Source organism: Dipodomys merriami, unplaced genomic scaffold (assembly GCF_024711535.1).
Source record: "Dipodomys merriami isolate MVZ:Mamm:240054 unplaced genomic scaffold, mDipMer1.0.p SCAF_16, whole genome shotgun sequence".
Lineage (NCBI taxonomy): Eukaryota > Metazoa > Chordata > Mammalia > Rodentia > Heteromyidae > Dipodomys > Dipodomys merriami.
Window position 1 is genome coordinate 18,387,788 of NW_027202937.1, and position 14,027 is coordinate 18,401,814.

Sequence of the window (14,027 nt, forward strand, 5' to 3'; positions counted from 1 at the left end):
AGACTTCAGGATAATGGCAACTACTGTAATATAATCACTTAACCTGGCACCTCTGTGTCAGAGTCTTGAATAAATCAGCTTTAAAACTCACCAATGATCAGATTCCCTGTTATCCTGGCACTTTAGATTCCAGCACTGCCAGGATTGCCAACTAGCCATGCCAAGTTATATCTCTCCTTTTGCCCTCAAATTCTTCATTTTGTGATGGATTGTTATAAAACAGAAATGAGCTAACAGACACACATAATAAAGAGGCAATAACGATCAGCTATTGCTCTTAAAAAAGGTCCAACTCAATGGGAAACGACACCTCCACCACCCTGGGCCAATTTAGCAAATTCCATCCACATCACTCACACACAGAGTTAGGAGCTCCTCATCTCCAAGACCCCCTGTATTCTTGGCAGGGAAGAAAGTGTGGTCACAGGGACCATTGCCTTACACTTGCCTATAAAGCCTGGTTTTTTAATGGAAGCATAACAACATTGGAGCTATCAGAGAGAAAGATGAGGATGCTGAGGGCCAAGAGATGGAGATGGAGAAGAGTGGAAACAGAAAACAGTAGACAAAGACAAATGTGTCCCAGAGATGATCCTTAATCCTTTTCTTTTCTTCTCCCTGGATGTTTTGGTTCCTCTGGTTTAAAAATAAAGTGTTCTTTTGTAGCTATAATTATCCCTTTTATTTTCATATTGACAAGATTAAGATTGCACAACCTGCCTGGGACAAATCATAATCTAAGGCACTTGATGAATGTTTGAAGGAAGGAAAGGCCTCAAGCTTGACCTGAAGTGGCAAAAAAAAAAAAAAAAAAAATCCCTAAGTCCTATGAGAACATTATTGACTTACGTTTCAGGGTTGTTCTCCCAGGCAAGGAAAATCATCTTAAAAAGCAAACAAACTTGTATTCTGGGGTATTTCCCAGAAAAGACGCAGGTATGGTTAGTAAGATGGGATTTGGTTTTGTTTTTCGAGCTGGAGCTGGGTGGTAAAAGGTCAGCCCTGTGTTGTAATCCACACTGGTGACTCTCTCCCGTAATCCAAACCACAGTCCTCAAAAAGCACAGGCAGGATGGCAATTAGTAAAAAAAAAAAAAAAAAAAAAAATTCATTTTCCAAATGCCTGCCCCTGGATACCATAAGAAGTTACTGCTGAGTTATAGAATATCCTGGAAGAAAAAAAAAAAACAACAAAAAACAACAACAACAAAAATCCTCTGGTGGTTGAAATTTTAGAACAGTTTCCCTGAGAGAAAGCTGTTGAAACTATTTCCCTCAAATGAAGGTCAGGAGATGGCAAGGGGCTGGGAGAGAGCTAGAAGGAAAACGTGGGGGTCAGAAGTACTAGGGATTTTTTAAAATTTATTTTTATTTTTTTTTGGGTCCGGTCATGGGGCCTGAACTCTGGGCCTGGGCGCTGTCCCTCAGCTCTTCAGCTCAAGGCGAGTGCTCTACCACTTGAGCCACAGAGCCACTTCCAGCATTTTTTTTTTTTTTTGCTTATGTGGTGCTGAGGAATCGAACCCAGGGCCTCAGGCATGCAAGGCAAGCGCTCTTTCACTGAGCCACCTTCCCAGCCCTAAAATTTATTTTTATGTATTTATTTATTTATTTTTGGCGAGGGAGTACTAGGGATTAAATTCAGGACCTTATGTTTGCTAGGTAGAAGTTTTACCACTTGAGCTACATCTAACTTCTTTTGTTGTGCTAGTTATTTTCAAGGCAAGATCTCGCTTTAGGTGTAGGCTGGTCTGGACCATGATCCTCATATTTATGTTTCCCTTTCCCATGGGGATAACAGCTGCCTACCCCTGCACCCAGATGTTGTGCTGGGAGCTGGGATAACTGAGCCATGTGCCTGCCACCAAAGGCCACTCATCCAGTGGTTGAGATGGAATCTTAGTAACATTTTTGATCTGGCTGGCATCTGACCTTGTTTCCCCAATCTGACACCAAAGTTGAATGTAACAAAATTAGATAGGTTACATTAACTGGAATTTCATGGTTCCCCTTTCTCCACCTAACTCTAACAGACTGGCAGTGTATGTGGAAACAATAAAATCAAGAGCCTGTCTAACGTGTCAACTAGTTAATCATCTCTTGACTAGCTAAGAGGCCAACTCTTAGGAGTTAAATTGCACAGCTCCCTTACCCCAAATATACAGCATGCCTACCTACCTCAAAAATGATACTATATTAAGAGATAAAGTCTTTGCAAAGGTAATCAAGTGAAAATTAGGATGGCCCTAATACAATCTGACTAGTGTCTGTATAAAAAACTGAAATGTAGACAGACATGTGCATACAAAGAGAAGGCGTAGTAAGGGTGAAGGCAGCGACCAAGCAATGCTTTCAGAATCCAAAGAACACCAAAAATTGGTAACAAATCATCAGACAGGAGGTGAGGGCATAAAACAGATTCATCCCTACCCCAGATGCAAATTCTCCATGTCTAGCATTGGATGGCAATAAATTTATGTCACTTAAGCCGTCATTTGTGGTACTTTGTTCCATCAGCCCTAGCTGCCCAGTCTACTTTGGCATTTAAAGAAACAGACCAATTGTAACAATGAGATGTACAAGACAGTATGTTGAAAACGAACTTTACAACTTCGGTAGGGGGAGAAATTGGAGAAGTGGGGAGGGAAGGGATGGTAGGGGAAAATCAAAGGAGGGGGTAACAATGCTCAATAGGAAATGTACTCATTACCTTACTCATGTAACTGTAACCCCTCTGTACAGTAACTTTACAATGATATATAAATTTTTTAAAACAGTCCTATGGGGCTGGGGAGGTGTCTCAGTGGTAGAGCGCTTCCTTGCATGCACGAGGCCCTGGGTTCGATTCCTCAGCACCACATAAGCAAAAAGAAAAAAGCCGGAAGTGGCACTTGTGGCTCAAGTGGTAGAGGGCTAGCCTTGAGCTGAAGAGCTTTGGGACAGCGCCCAGGCCCAGAGTTCAGGCCCCACGACTGGACCCCCCCCCAAAAAAAAAAACCAGTCCTATGGTCAGGCAGCAGTGGCTTATGCCTGTAACCCTAGCTACTCAGGAGGCTGAGATCTGAGGATGACAGTTCAAAGCCAATAGGAGCAGGAAAGTCAGTGAGATTCTTCGCTCCAATTAACCAGCAAAAAGACCTAAGTGGGGCTATGGCTTATGTGGCAGAGTGCTAGCCTTGAACAAAAAGGCTCAAGTACAGTACCCAGGGTTTGAGTTCTAACCCTAGGACAGGCGGGCATATACATACACATGTATGCACACATACACGTATGTGCACACACACGCGTGCACACTCACTCACAATGATTTGTAAATAGAGTGCACTAATCAAGCACAAATGGAAGAGCAAGGTATCCACTGAAATGTTAGCGCTCCCCAGTCCTATGATAATGAAGAGAAATTGTTATTGTTTATGATAACAAGAAAAATGTGCTGTTTTTCAGTCACTTCCCACCAACAAAGGCTTGTCTACCTCATGTCATTAGCAGCAGGTTTATTTCTAGGTGTGTTGAAGAGGAAAGCCCCTATTTGGGGAAGGGGGACAGAACCATCTTACTGTATGTATAAGATTCCTGTCAAGTGTATGTGCCTCTGCCCCAATAATAGCAAAGGTGTAAATGAAAAGAAGGAAAAACATTTCACAGAGCCATACCATTCATATTTTCTCTGCTGGCTATGTATCATCCCTTAAGCATAATGGTCTTGTTATTGCTGATGGCTACAGTCAGCTAGGGTTAGGAAAGAAGCAGAAAGCTCTCAAAGTAACAACTAATGTGTTGGAAACCACGGTCGTTACAGCCAAGATCCAGAAACATTCTAACAGATCCCAAACGGGACCCTTTCTCCATAGCCTAAAGGAGACTAGTTTTGGAATATATCCTACCTAGAATCCCACCTTCTGGGTTTGGGGGTTTGCATATTTTTGTCTGGGTACTGGTCCTAGGGCTTGAACTCATGGCCGCTCTCTTGACTTTTTCACTCAGAACTGATGGTCTACCACTTGAAACATAACTCTACTTCTGGCTTTTTGGTAGTTAATTGAAGATGAGAGTTTAATAGACTTTCTTGCCCTAGCTGGCTTTGACCCTCGATCCTCAGATCTCAGCCTTCTTAAGTAGGCAGGATTACTGGTGGGAGCCACCCACACCCAGCTGTCTTTTGTATACCTTATGAATGCTAGTTTATGCTAGAAAATAAAAACATCCACGGAAAGGAGAGCAAGTTGGAGTATTGCTAAGTGTATGTCCAGTGAACTGACTTTTCCAAAAATAATCCATTTGATTGACTATTTACAGGCAAGTCAGCCATGAAAATATACTTCTTCTTCTTTTTTTTTTTTTTTTGGTCAATCATGGGGCTTGATCTCTGGGCCTGGCTGCTGTCCCTCAGCTCTTCAGCTCAAGGCTAGCGCTCTACACTTGAGCCACAATGCCACTTCCAGCTTTTTCTACTTATGTGGTACTGAGAAATCAGACCCAGGGCTTCATTCTAGCAAGGCAAGCACTCTACCACTGAACGACCTTCCTAGCCCCAAAATATACTTCTTTTGGAAAGCTGCTTAAGGAGGTCTAGTGTTCCCTCGAGGGAGTTCCTCAGCATCTCCACCAACTGCCCTAAGGTCTGCATTTTCTCCTGTTACTCCACTTTGATCTGACTTTTTCCTTCCAAGCTCCCAAGCTGAACTTTCAACAAAACTCCACCCAAAAGCTGTTCTCTACTGGTCCTAATACTTTTGATAAACAGAAAACTAGAATTAAGTATGGTACTAAGCAGGGAAGGAAATCATGGCTCTTAATGGCTCTAAGGGCAACACTTTATGTCCAACTGCCAAATGCCGTAGACAGCATTTGGTGCCCAAAGAGGGGAGGAGAAAGGTTGTAAGTGGGACTCAATATGGGGCATTCCTCAGCAGCTCTCCAATGAGATAATCAAGGATATTCTTCTGGACAAAGTCTTTTAGAACAATCCTTTACAAAGGGAAAGATTTTAGGTCAGAATTCAAGCAATTTGGCAATCAGTGCCATGTGATGGAAGAACTATTTGTCTGACATAAGCATGTAGAAGTCTTGCCTTTTGTTGGACTGAAGTTTGCCTTCATTGTAAATGGTCTCTGTGATTGTTTTGGGGTTAGCACCTTAAAGCAATAACCATAAGCAAGGAGACTCACACCCTGGCTAACATTCTAGCAGAATGAGAACAGCTCAGTGTGTGCAGACAAGAGAGGCTGAGTGGTTTGTCTTGGTTTTGGTGGTACCAGGGTTTGAACTCAGGGTCACATGCTTGCTAGAGGACATTTTACCACTGAGCTAAACCTCTAGACTTTTTTTGCCCATTTCACTGCTAGGTTTTTTTGTTTTTGAGATAGGTCTTATTTCCTGCCCACAAGTCTGCCTGGACTAGAACCCACCTATTTTAGGCTTCCTATTGTAGTTAGCAGTCTACAGAGAAGTGTTCTTATGAATTTTCCTGCCCAGGCTGGCCTTGAACTGTGATCCTTCCAAATCTTAAGTCCCCAAAGTAGCTAGGATTATAGATATGAACCACCAGCCACTGGCTTAGAAAGCTGAGCTTTAGAGGACTGTCACCTGACTTGCTGTCTGATTTTTACAAAGTTTCTTACCAGATGGGACTATTTTTAGGGGTTTGTGAGCTAATGTGCACAGAGCAGGTGTGAGTTTGGAGGTACTTATACTAGTGTTTATGTTCCAGATCGTACTGGGCAGAGCAGGCTTGGTGTATAAATGCAATAAGCTTTTTAGCCTGATAACCCTGATTGCTAAGAGAACACAAACAAGAGAGAAGCATGGGTACCTTATGCCTACTTTGTTTGAAGATGTTTATCTATGTCTATTGAAGGTGCCAGGGTGTTCACAAACACATTTTGAGTCCAGAAAATTCTCCTCCAATCAAGACTGAAACACTGTATAGTAAAATGAGACCCAAGACATGAAGAATTTCCAGTACTGGGGCTTGAACTCAGGGCCTGGGAACAGTGTCCAGTAGTTTTTTCACTCAAACGTGGTGCTCTACCCCTGAGCCACACTTTCACTTTTGGCAGGGAATTTTTTGCTGGTTAATTGGAAAAAAGAATCTCACAGACTTTCTTGTCTGGTTGGGCATTTGCACTGTGAACCTCAGATCTCAGCCTCTTGAATATATAGGGTTATAGTCATGATCTACTGTAGCCCAGGCCTGAAGACCAGAGGAAAAGGTTGTATATGTACACTCTCCCTTGGAATTAGCTTCAATTGCTCCTTCACTTCAAGGCCTGGGTTCTGAGTTAACCTTTCAGTCCTGCATGTTCTGCTAATACTACCCATATCCCCAGTCTCACTAGCCCTGGCCTGGCCACTGCCTCCTCATTGAAAAGGCAAACTCCTTGGCCTACCAATACACTAGTTAATCAGTCCACCTTTAGGACTAGTTCCTCAGGAGGCTGAGCCCATTGTGTGGCTGTCTCAGAGCTGTGGGCTATGGTAGAATATCTATTAGCTGAATGACTCAGTGAGCAGGTAGACTTGTTTGGGCTGGACTCTGGGGTCTGGGAAAGTGGCTTAGCCTTCCAGTAAGACTGGGCAACAAGGCAAAGACTCAGTCCTCTCCTTTTCTCCAAGCAACTCACAAACATCTCCCAGGTGTTCAATATAGATAGCAAAATGATACTTTCTACTGCTTTTGATGGAGAGATGTTGTGTATACGGTTGAATGGGTGCATGCTAATAGCATTTTTGTTTGTGTACCTTCATTTTATAGTGAGTTAATAGTGATCTGGGCTCCATCTTTTGGAGCCCCTTAGACTGGAGCCCGTCAGATGGCTCTAACTTCTCTGTGTCAGTAGGAAATAACTTAATCTACAATCTGTATTTAGCTCCTGCAGACTTCTATCCCATTATTCATATTGGCTAAAAATTCCTTGACCTCAAGCTGATATGGAAATTCTCCTCTGGAAATCAAATAAACACATTGGCAAATAAATATATGACTTGATATTGCCTCCCTCCAAAAAAAGAATACATTTTTCTATGGAACATGAAGTTATGCCCATTTTCATAAACATCCCTTGCCCATAGAATTGAAAGTTGGGAAAAAAAATATCATGGAAGAAGGGTCTAGAGAATGATAGAAGGGATGATACTGATGAAAATGCATTGTACACATAAATGGGCATGTTCAAACTATCTGTAAAGTAATTTAGAAAAGCAATATCACAATATATTTAGTGGCTGGAAATGCCCTTCAGAACTGGGCAGTATATCAGAATGTAGGGAGGAGAAAGATTAAATAATTCATAAAATAGCTTTTCATCTGAGTGATACTTAAAAGTATATACAGGCCAGGCCTGGTGGCATACTCTGTAATCTGAGCTACTTAGGAGGCTGTGACTGAGAGGATCATGGGTCAAGATCAGCCCATACAAAACGTTAGTGAGTCTCCCACACGCCTCAATCATTACACTGGCATGGTGGTGCTTTTTGTCATCCCTGTGTAGAGAATAAGGAGCTCAGTCTGGCCCAGAGCAAACATGCAAGACCCTACCTGAAAAATAACTAAAGCAAAACTGGGCTAGGGCCCTGGCTCAAGTGGTAGAGTATCTGCTTAGCAAGTATGAGACTGAGTTCAATCCTTAAGACAGAAGAAGAAAAAGGAGGAGGAGGAAGAAGAGGAGGAGGAGGAGAGGGGGAGGGAAGAGGAGAAAGAGGAGGAGGAACAGGAGAAGGGGAAGGAGATGGGGAAGGGAAGGAGAAAGGGAGTGGAAGGAGAGGGAGAAGGGAAAGGGAGGGGAAGGGGAGGGGAGGGGGGCTGGCAGAGTGACTCAAATGGTTTAAAAGGTAGAGAACCTGCCTAGCAAGTACAAGGTCCTGAGTTCAAACTCTAGTACTGCTGGGAAAGAGAGAGAGAGAGAGAGAGAGAGAGAGAGAGAGAGAGAGAGAGAGAGAGAGAGAGAGAGAGAGAGAGAGAGAGAGAGAGAGAGAGAGAGAGAGAGAGAGAGAGAGAGAGAGAGAGAGAGATTTGTCATTATAAAATTGTAGAATTTGAAATTAGGATCCATGCCCTATGGAAAAAAATATGTACCATCTAAAGTAGCATCTTTCACAATAATAATGCTAGAGATGATTTTTTTAAATGAGACATTATTATTTAAAATGTTTGTGTTCAGTTAACTATTTGACAATACTTTATTCCAGTAAAACTTTTATTTCAGCTTCTGTTCATTGCAGGACTCTAGGTCTGGCTGGAGCTGAAGTTTTCCTTTCCTGAAATGGTAGAATTTCCATGAAGGTCGGAGTTTACCCCCACAGTAAAGGTTAGACAGGGCAATGATTTGGCAGCAGAATAAAGAGCTGAAAAGGGATGGAAAAATGAGGCTACAAAGAGCATTTAAAATAGAGGCTTCCCCTCCCCAGATGTAAAGCAACTTAGCCTGATTCTCCCACAGACAATACACATGAACAGAAATGCTTACAGTCCAGCAGGAAAAAAAAATTTTTTTTTGGCCCTGCTATTTTCCAAAGATCTCTGAGTCTGAGCAGACACACCCAAAACATTTGGCTTGTTCCCAAAACTGCAGTCTTCTAGTGCCACTGTAAAAATAGCCATGAGCTCCAAGGAGTGAGGGCGAGGGAAAGTCTGTGCTTCTCAAAGGGGCCTTGTTTGGCTTCAGCCTCAAAGATTTTTTTTAACATGTACAAACTCGTTCATCCACATGCACATATGCAATCACAATGACTGCACAGAGCAGAGCAACTTGAAGTAAAACTCTCCCACTGTGTCATACGGGGGGGGGGGGAGAGCGAGTGAAAGAGAGAAAGAGAAGGAGAGAGGGAGAGAGAGAGAGAGGGAGAGACAGAGAGAAAGAGGGAGAGAGAGAAAGAGAGAGGGGGGAGAGAGGGAAAGAGAGAGGGGGGAGAGAGAAAAAAAGAGAGAGAGAGATTCCAGGATTCCAGATGTTGCTTCATAATGTGGAGCTGTTTCCATGAAAATCTAGGAATTGCATTAGCTCACATGAAAATAATGTTTTAACTAGCTCGGGTGGTTCCTGGGTTTTGCCTTGATGTTGCTTTGGTCCAACCCCCTGGGCCACTATAGAAATTATACTTAGCTACCAAACTGATAGAAATTGTATAGCAGAACACTGGTTGAGTTACCCTCTGGGAGAAAAAGATAAGCAATTCATACCTTTGTCCTGGGCAAGGGTAAAATGCATCTAAGCCTCCAGATCAGAACTCTTGGACTTCAAGCCACAACACCTGTTGAAATAATGCCCAGAGAGAAAAGTTTCAGAGGACCAGATGGATCCCATAAAATGTGTCTTTCCTACATTACCATTGGTTAAATTGGCTACTATTGGATTCTTATTTCTTCTCTGTAATAGACAATGCTGATAACGTGAATTGCGCTTTTAATTCCAATGACATGGTGAATTATGAGTTTAACTTAGAATCCCTTAGTTCAGGGTGAATCAACATGAAAGAGGTTTATTATTATTATTATTAGGTTTTGAGCTTGACTTTAGAGCTCCTAAGGAAATTGTGCAGTGCCCAACCACACTAGTATTTAGAAAATAAAATAACATTAAAATTAGTGTCTGCAAAATGGGTATGGCTCTTCCTTACCTAAGGACTGATGCCTGAGGACTGGCTCCTGAGTCCCCCGGAGTAATGTCTGAGCCTCTGGGAGAAACACCATGAAACTCAGCCTTAATGAGACAGCATTCTGGAAGACAGGCCCCACTTCTCATTCCTGATTCTGTCCAAGAAGCTTGGACTACAAGAAGAGTTAGGAGGGTCCTAACCTAGCTGGTTAGGTGAGATGCAGACACTAGTTTATCATCCTCTAATGCAGCTACACATTGGGCAAGGTTTGACACCTCAAAGTAGGGGTGAGGCAGAGGAAATCCACTGATGAGTGGAGTGAGGGAAGTCATCTCCAGAAACAAGGGACCACCTGAAAAGTTACATGGTGGGGGGGAGGGGCGGGAAGGGAAGACAAGGTGACCGGAAGAGAAGAAAAGAGAAAAAAAAGGTTAACAATAGACCACATGAAGCACTGAACAGGTTTGGGGGAGGCTCATATTTCTTTAAGCCACTGGTATACAAGGGAATGGGGCTTTTTATAGAGAAATTGGAGTGCTGGAAGCTATAACCAATAGTCAGTCCAGAGGAAACAGAAATACCTAGAGGACCTCTAACATTGGCCTTTTATGATAGGAATAATAGTTTCTACTCAGAATTTACCACTCTTGTGAGAATTAGATTTAGTGTGGGCAGTCAGGATGGGGATTGCATGAGGCCTACTTTCACTAAAAAAAATATTCAGTGTTTATCTAAAATTCAAATTTCATTGGGCATCCTATAATTTGATTTGCCAAGTCTGACAACCTAGATTCAGTTTACTATGCACACTCATTACTTATACAAGATGAGATAGAATGACTAAATAGTGGATTTTGACATATGCTTCCAATTCTTTCCTAAGAGATTGGAGCAGTGGGGAGTGGGGAATGTCTTGGGAAAAGGGGTTTTCTCTCTCTCTCTCTCTCTCTCTCTCTCTCTCTCTCTCTCTCTCTCTCTCTCTCTGGACCTACCATCTGTACCATGTGCAGTTTGTGAACCACATACCACATTGGCTGTGCTCCGACAGCCCTGATTGTTTGCAGGCCATTGTTGCTAAGTCTTTGCTTCCTGATGCATTTACTCCAAATACAGTTGTTCACTACAAAGTCTCTGAATCTGTATAAATTAAGTGCTATGGAAGGCTTTGTTTATCTCTAAAATATGCTTCAAAGAGCTTAAGAGCTTACTGACCCGCATTTCCTAGCTCAGGAAGAGTTGCACAAAACCATGTGACATCTTTTCCTGTGATTTTTCTCTACATTCTCTGAATGCTAAGGCTCCTAAGTGCATGCACATGTACCCCACACATGCACGCGAACATGCGTGCACATGTGCACACACACACCTTCCTAGATAGCTAGGGTATTATAGAAATTTGTTTCTATCTTTCATCTCTTTAACTGACAATCACACCCTCTGCTATGATGTCAACTAACAGCTCCATGGAGACAATCAAAATCCATGATTCCAGCTGGGTTCCCTATCCTGCCCTCCAGACCTACACATTAGGCCGCCAAGACACCAATATAGCTTCTAGACACCAAGAAGCTATATTAAGAGCCAGAAAAGCATATTGGACCCACTAATCAGAGAACACCCCTAAAAAGGCATGATAGGAGAAGGAGAAACCTGTGATTGCATGCTATTTACACTATTAGGGGTACTTGGAGGTGGTCCCTTCTCTGGGGACCTTAGAAGGGAGGATAAGAGGCCCTGGGGAAGAAGTCTCCACTTCAAAGCAACTCACTCATTTTCTGAAACAGAGGTGCCAATGGAGATTCTTGGTTTGTTTTTCTTGTTTCTATTTTTTAACCCCCAGGACGATTCTTTATGATTCAAAGAAAGTAGACTAGATGGATGTGGAGAGCCAAGAGGCAAAAGGGGAGCCCAATCTCTGAAGAGGGGTACCCACATGGAGCTTTGTGGCTAAGAAGGGCTTTCCCCTTCTTTCATGTGAACTCCCATGATTTTTGTTGTGTACTTCGTGAGGGTCCCCCTCCACAAAGTCTTACAGGGGCTCATATTGTATGGTGGGTACAATAAGCTTGACAGTACCCTTGCTAAGAACAATGGCAGCCAAGTGCTGGTGACTCACGCCCGTAATCCTAGCTACTCAGGACGATGAGGTCTGTGGATCATGGTTAAAAGCCAGCCTAGGCTGGAAAGTCTGTGTGATTCTTGTTTCCAATTAACCACCAGAAACCTAGAAATGGCACTGTGGCTCAAAGTGGCAGATTGCTAACCTTGAGCCAAAAAGCTTAGGGACAGTGCACAGGCCCTGTGTTCAAGCTCTATGACTAACAGAAATAAAAAGAAGAACATCGGCAGAAGCATTTAGCCAGTACATGATCTGCAGGGACAGGTGGCCAGCCTGAGAGGGATTGGCCACCACCATGGAGGTGACAGCTGAAAAGGCAGACATGGTCAGTGCAGTTTGCCCAGCATAGAGCTTTGAATTAGATTATTGATTAGGTTAATTTTCCATGGGATATTGGATTTGGTTTGCATTTCGACATGAGAGTTCATTAAATTTGCATTGCAGTTGATTATTTTCCATTAAGAAGCACATCCTGAAGTTTCATTACTGGGAAATGTATGTGCGTTGACACCTCCTTAGTCTCAACGCTAAGAACTCACAATACAGAAGCTTCTTATTGATCTCATTGAGCTTCGCTAGGCAGCTTAAACCCATATTTCATTTTAAATCCCCATTCCAGTTCCCTGCAACATTAGCATCACCAGCAGTAAATGCAAAAGGAAGCAAGGCTAGAACTCTATTGTTAAATCCTGCATCTTATAGGTCCTTTACAGGAGGAAGAAAGGATTACTTAATGAATAGAATTTATCTTTTTGTTGTTGTTGTCTGTTGTAGGCTTGAACTCATTGCCTGGATGCTTTCCCTGAGCTTTTTCTGCTCAAGGCTAGCACTCTGCCACTTGGAGCCACAGTGCCACGATCAAACCACAATCCTCAGATCTTAGCCACCTGAGTACCTAGGATTACATGCATAAGCCACCAGTGCTGGCTTTTTGAGAAAGAGTAAAGCACTTAACTAGTATTCACAGGACATGGGTTCAATCTCTAGCATCACAAGAACTAGGAGAAGAAAAGGAGAAAAAAGAGGAACAGAGGAGGAAGAGGAAGTAAAGATTTTAAATAATATTTTGATATAACAGAATACTTGATTCAGTAGCTTTTGAGGACTTCACTATTAGGAAGTCAGGTCATTTTTTTCAGTTTGTTGCTTTTTTGTTTGGTTTGTTTTATAAATACTACCACCCCATCCACCAGTAGGTCTTTAAAGCTCTAGTTCAGGGTTAGTTAACCCAGGGTTGCGACATCTGATCGCAAATGCTAAGCTCTGGGAAGTCATTGCTCTACATTGCATTGCATTTAAGAAAGAAGACACCTTCTCCTGAAAATGCTGATTCCAGTAGCTTTGCAGGATTTAAAACCTCTCTGTCTCAGCTTTGGCTTTTGGACACATAGGCAGCTTTCTTCTTGGAAGCACAGCAGTATATCCCAAAGCAAATGAGAGTTTCGAAGGAGTTCACAACATCTAAATTTCTCTTTAATTCTCACCCGTGAGAGCCAGAGTTCAAGGGTTTTACTCAAAGCTGAGATGTGCAGACTTCACTATTTTTAAGCACTCTTTTCCACTCTTCATTTAAAACTTTTTTAAATTAAAAAAATCTCTTTTCCACTTATTTTTCCCTCCAACATTGAGGTTCCCATGTCTGGAGATAAACAGACACAAAGCTGAGAAGGTGTTTGTGAGACCTAATAAAACTTGATGAGAGAGCCAAGCATGGAGACACCTACCTGTAATCTCAGCTACTGAGGCGGCAGGGGTCGGAGGATTGATATTGAGACTGACCAGGGGAAAACTTAGCAAGAGACCTTCTCTGAAAAGCAGAAAAGCCAAAAGGACGAGGTCATGGCTTCAGTAGTAGAGCAGAGCCCCGAGTTCAGTCGCCAGTACCACAAACGAGCAAATGAAGCCGTGGATAGGGCCTCTTCTTGTCTTTAGAGTCTGGAGGCCGCAGGCTGTTTCGTTTCTGCCATTGTGAGATGGCAGAGAAGCAGACGCGGAGACAGCACCCAGGAGCTCCGTGGCAGAGCCACAGGCAGCCAGAGGAGATGTCGTGTCGGGGCAGCGCCTTTCATGAGGGCACAGCCCACACGTTTATCACTTTGATAAACTGCCCACTTGTCTGACATGTGGGATATCCTTTCTCTAAAAGGTGCCTTCGCTCTCAGCTGCAGAGGGGCAGCGTCAGACACACCTTCTCTCTCCCTCTGGAGTCTTGAGCTTGGACAGCAACAGTGATTGGAAGACCCTGAGGATATGGTTACTACAGCCTTGAGGACCTTACCCCAGAGGTGCCCCAAGTCTCTGTCCCTGGAGTCCC

At 43.0% G+C, this 14,027-nt stretch overlaps 1 protein-coding gene across 4 annotated transcripts in view; it reads right to left on the bottom strand.

The window, feature by feature from the left end:
* Cdkal1 (CDK5 regulatory subunit associated protein 1 like 1) overlaps nt 1-14,027 on the bottom strand; it is a 732,742-nt gene that overhangs the window by 80,681 nt on the left and 638,034 nt on the right. For 3 of the 4 annotated variants that reach the window (XR_011372241.1, XR_011372240.1, XM_070024471.1), the window contains exon 16: nt 9,179-9,249. Coding sequence is in view for 2 of the 4 variants with exons in the window: in XM_070024471.1 (XP_069880572.1) it covers nt 9,220-9,249 (30 nt within the window). In the remaining 2 variants the exon portion in view is untranslated. Of the gene's footprint in view, nt 1-8,256; nt 8,344-9,178; nt 9,250-14,027 lie in introns of those variants that run through there. The other variant, XM_070024470.1, reaches the window with a different exon arrangement.